Raw genomic sequence first — 3,042 nt, 5'->3', positions numbered from 1 at the left:
GGGGGGATAGGACAGAGGTGAGATACCTGGGCAGATCCTTGAGCCAAACGAGGACTTTGGCTTTTCCTCTGAGTGAGGTGGGAGCCAGGAGAGCAGAGGGACGTGATCAGAGTTAGATATTAAAAGGATCGTGGAAAGTGATAAGAAATACCTTAATAATTACACATAAAATAATTGTCTTGCATTAATATATCAATTACTTTCTTAATTATAAATATACTTCATATTTATTTAAATTTATATTTAAAATATGTATAAATTTATATAACTATAAAACCAATTCTTTATTAAAGTTTATAAATAGGGAATTCCCTGGCGGTCCAGTGGTTAGGACTCCGTGCCTTCACTGATGAGGGCCTGGGTTTGATCCCTGGTTGGGGAACTAAGATCCCGCAAGCCGCACAGTGTGGCTAAATAAATAAATAAATAAAATCATGTAGTAAGTTATGATAAAATTCAGAAAAAGGTTTAACTATGTGCCACGCACTACAGCTTCTTGCATATTAATAATACCTCAATTCTCACGACCACCACCGTATTATTACTCCATTTTCCAGATGAAGAAACTGAGTTACAGAGGGGTTAAGCAGCTTACCTAAGCGGGGAAGAAAGTGGGGAAGCGGTGATCACAACCAAGCAGGCTACCTCCGGGGTCACTTGTCCTTAACCTCCAGCCCTGATTGATCAGCAAACTGGCGAGGGCAAGGGGGGATTCGGGAGCCAGGGAGAAGGTGACTGCAATAGTGTACGACCAGGGTGGCGGCAGGCGAGGTGGTTTGGGACCTGGAAGGGGTCAGAGCTCGTTAAGGGGTGTTTATAACCCTGCCCCCGCCCCCAATTTAACACCGCACCTTCTCTGGCAGGGCTTTCTGGTCAGCGTCCTCTACTGCTTCATCAACAAGGAGGTAGGGAGAGCCCCGGCCCGCCGCCCACGCCCTCTGCCGGCCGCGCAGCGAATGGCGCGGCCCGCGCCGCCTCTGAGCGCTGTCCCGTTGCAGGTGCAGTCGGAGATCCGGCGGGGCTGGCACCGCTGCCGCCTGCGCCACAGACTCGGCGAAGAGCCGTGCCAACCACCCGAGCGCGCCTTCCGGACCCTGCCCTCGGGTTCCGGCCCTGGCCAGGTCGCCGCCGGCCGCGCTCTGTGCTCGAGGACACTCCCAGGTCCTGGGGGTGAGGCCAGCCATGTCTTAGAAAGTTACTGCTAGGCAGCGGGATTCTTGGGTCCATTCAGTTAGCACGTATTTATTGAGCGCTTGCTGTGTACCAGGCCTGGTGTGGAGAGCGCTGGGGAAATGGGGCGGCGCGGGGGCGGGGGGCGGAGGGGAAGGAAACAGAAGACAAGGTCCCTATTCTAGAAATCACAACTGAGTGGGGAAACAGACCGTGAGGATAAACCAAGTTACATATACGCTGTGGAACAGCTTATAAAGAAAAGTTAGAAGGGGGCCTAGTGTGGTCTGGGGCATCTCTGAGGAAGTGACATTTAAGCCCTGCCTGAAAGAGGTGAAGGAGACACCTTTGGAAAGAATTGGCGGCGAGATTCTAGGCAGAAGGAAGCGCATCTGCGAAAGCCCTGGGGCGGGAAGGAGCCTGGCGGTGTCTGAGGAACAGAGAGGAGGCCTGCGTGTCTGGAGTGGGGTGAGTCAGAGCCAACAGATGGAGAGAGAAGTGGGAGGGGGCAAAAGAGTGGGAATTTTATTTCAGGTGCACTGAAGGTTCTTTGGAGTGGCTCCTAATGGAGTGGGCTAAGTTTTTTAAACAGATCTCTCTGTCTGCCCTCTGGGGCAACAGATTATTAGGGGCAAGGGTGGCAGCTGGGAGCCCAGGAAGGAGGCTAATGCAGGTGGGAGGTGATGTTGGCTGGACCAGAGTGGTGGCCACATAGGGTGTGAAACAGTTAGATTCTAGAGCTGTTTTAAAGGTAGAACTGAGAGGATTTGCCGAGGAAGGAGAGAAGCCAGGGAAGACTTCTCGTTTGGGGCTGGAGAGAGGAAAGAGGGAGATGGGGTTCAGGGTGGGGAGAACCAATAGTGCTCTTTGGACATGTTAAGCTGGGAATAAGGGTCTGGAGCTCACAGGAGAGGTCAGAGTGAGAGACACAAATGTGAGTGGCACTGGGGTCCAGAGAGGAGGATTCTGTGTGTAGATATCAACATGGGCAATTCAGGGCAGGTGTCAGAGCTGAAACCTACGTCCAGGAAGGCCAAGACCACTGCTAGCTGGAGAGTGTGAACACACATGCACGCCCTTCTTGGTGGCTCCTGGGAACTAGGGGAATTAGGAGGAAAGCCAGCAGTCTCACTGTGGCTGGACCACCTGTACACATGCAAGACCCTCACTCCTAATTCCCTCCCCGACATAGACACACACTTAGATTCAGTTAGTACCTGGGTGTTGTCCATTCTTTTCCTTGGGGCCCCCAGCTCCCTGGACAGATATGGCCCATAGTCGCTGAACTGAGTTCTTTCAAGCATGTGGTCCTGCTGGGCCCCTCTTGTGGGTTCTGGGAAGGTGGGGGCCCTAGGGCTGGGCCCTTGTAAATAAAGCATGAGAAACAGTTGTTTTTTGTGGGGATGGGGGGTGGGAAAATCTTCTTGGCCAGGCCATAAGGGAAATGACAGAGGCGGGCTGTGTGGCCGGATGCCGGTGGTGGCCTTGCACCCTCTGGAGAGCAGTACTGCTCAACTTCAGCCACGTGTTGCCAAGAGATCTTGGACACCATGCTGCCACCGTCCTTCATGCCTAAGAGAACGTTCCCAGCTGGGAACGTTCATGTGATCTCCTGTTATTTAAACTATATACAATGTGTACGATTAAAAATTGTGTGTGGGGCCTCCCTGGTGGCGCAGTGGTTGAGAGTCCGCCTGCCGATGCAGGGGATACGGGTTCGTGCCCCGGTCTGGGAGGATCCCACGTGCCGCGTAGCGGCTGGGCCTGTGAGCCGCGTAGCGGCTGGGCCTGTGAGCCGTGGCCGCTGAGCTCGCGCGTCCGGCAACGGGAGAGGCCACGACAGTGAGAGGCCCACATATCGCAAAAAAAAAA

General features: G+C 53.3%; 1 protein-coding gene across 1 annotated transcript in view; it reads left to right on the top strand.

Annotated features, from left to right (window-relative positions):
- The window catches only part of GIPR (gastric inhibitory polypeptide receptor), a 7,330-nt gene extending 6,125 nt beyond the window's left edge, over positions 1 to 1,205 (top strand). Inside the window, exons 12-13 of the mRNA XM_007458515.1 lie at positions 864 to 905; positions 999 to 1,205. Of these exons, the coding sequence (XP_007458577.1) occupies positions 864 to 905; positions 999 to 1,205 (249 nt within the window). The remainder of the gene's footprint in view (positions 1 to 863; positions 906 to 998) is intronic.
- Positions 1,206 to 3,042: the final 1,837 nt, after the last annotated feature.

This window comes from Lipotes vexillifer, unplaced genomic scaffold (assembly GCF_000442215.2).
Source record: "Lipotes vexillifer unplaced genomic scaffold, Lipotes_vexillifer_v1.1 scaffold371, whole genome shotgun sequence".
NCBI lineage: Eukaryota > Metazoa > Chordata > Mammalia > Artiodactyla > Lipotidae > Lipotes > Lipotes vexillifer.
Note: the sequence above shows the minus strand (reverse complement) of the source record. Positions and strands in the feature narration are given on the sequence as shown.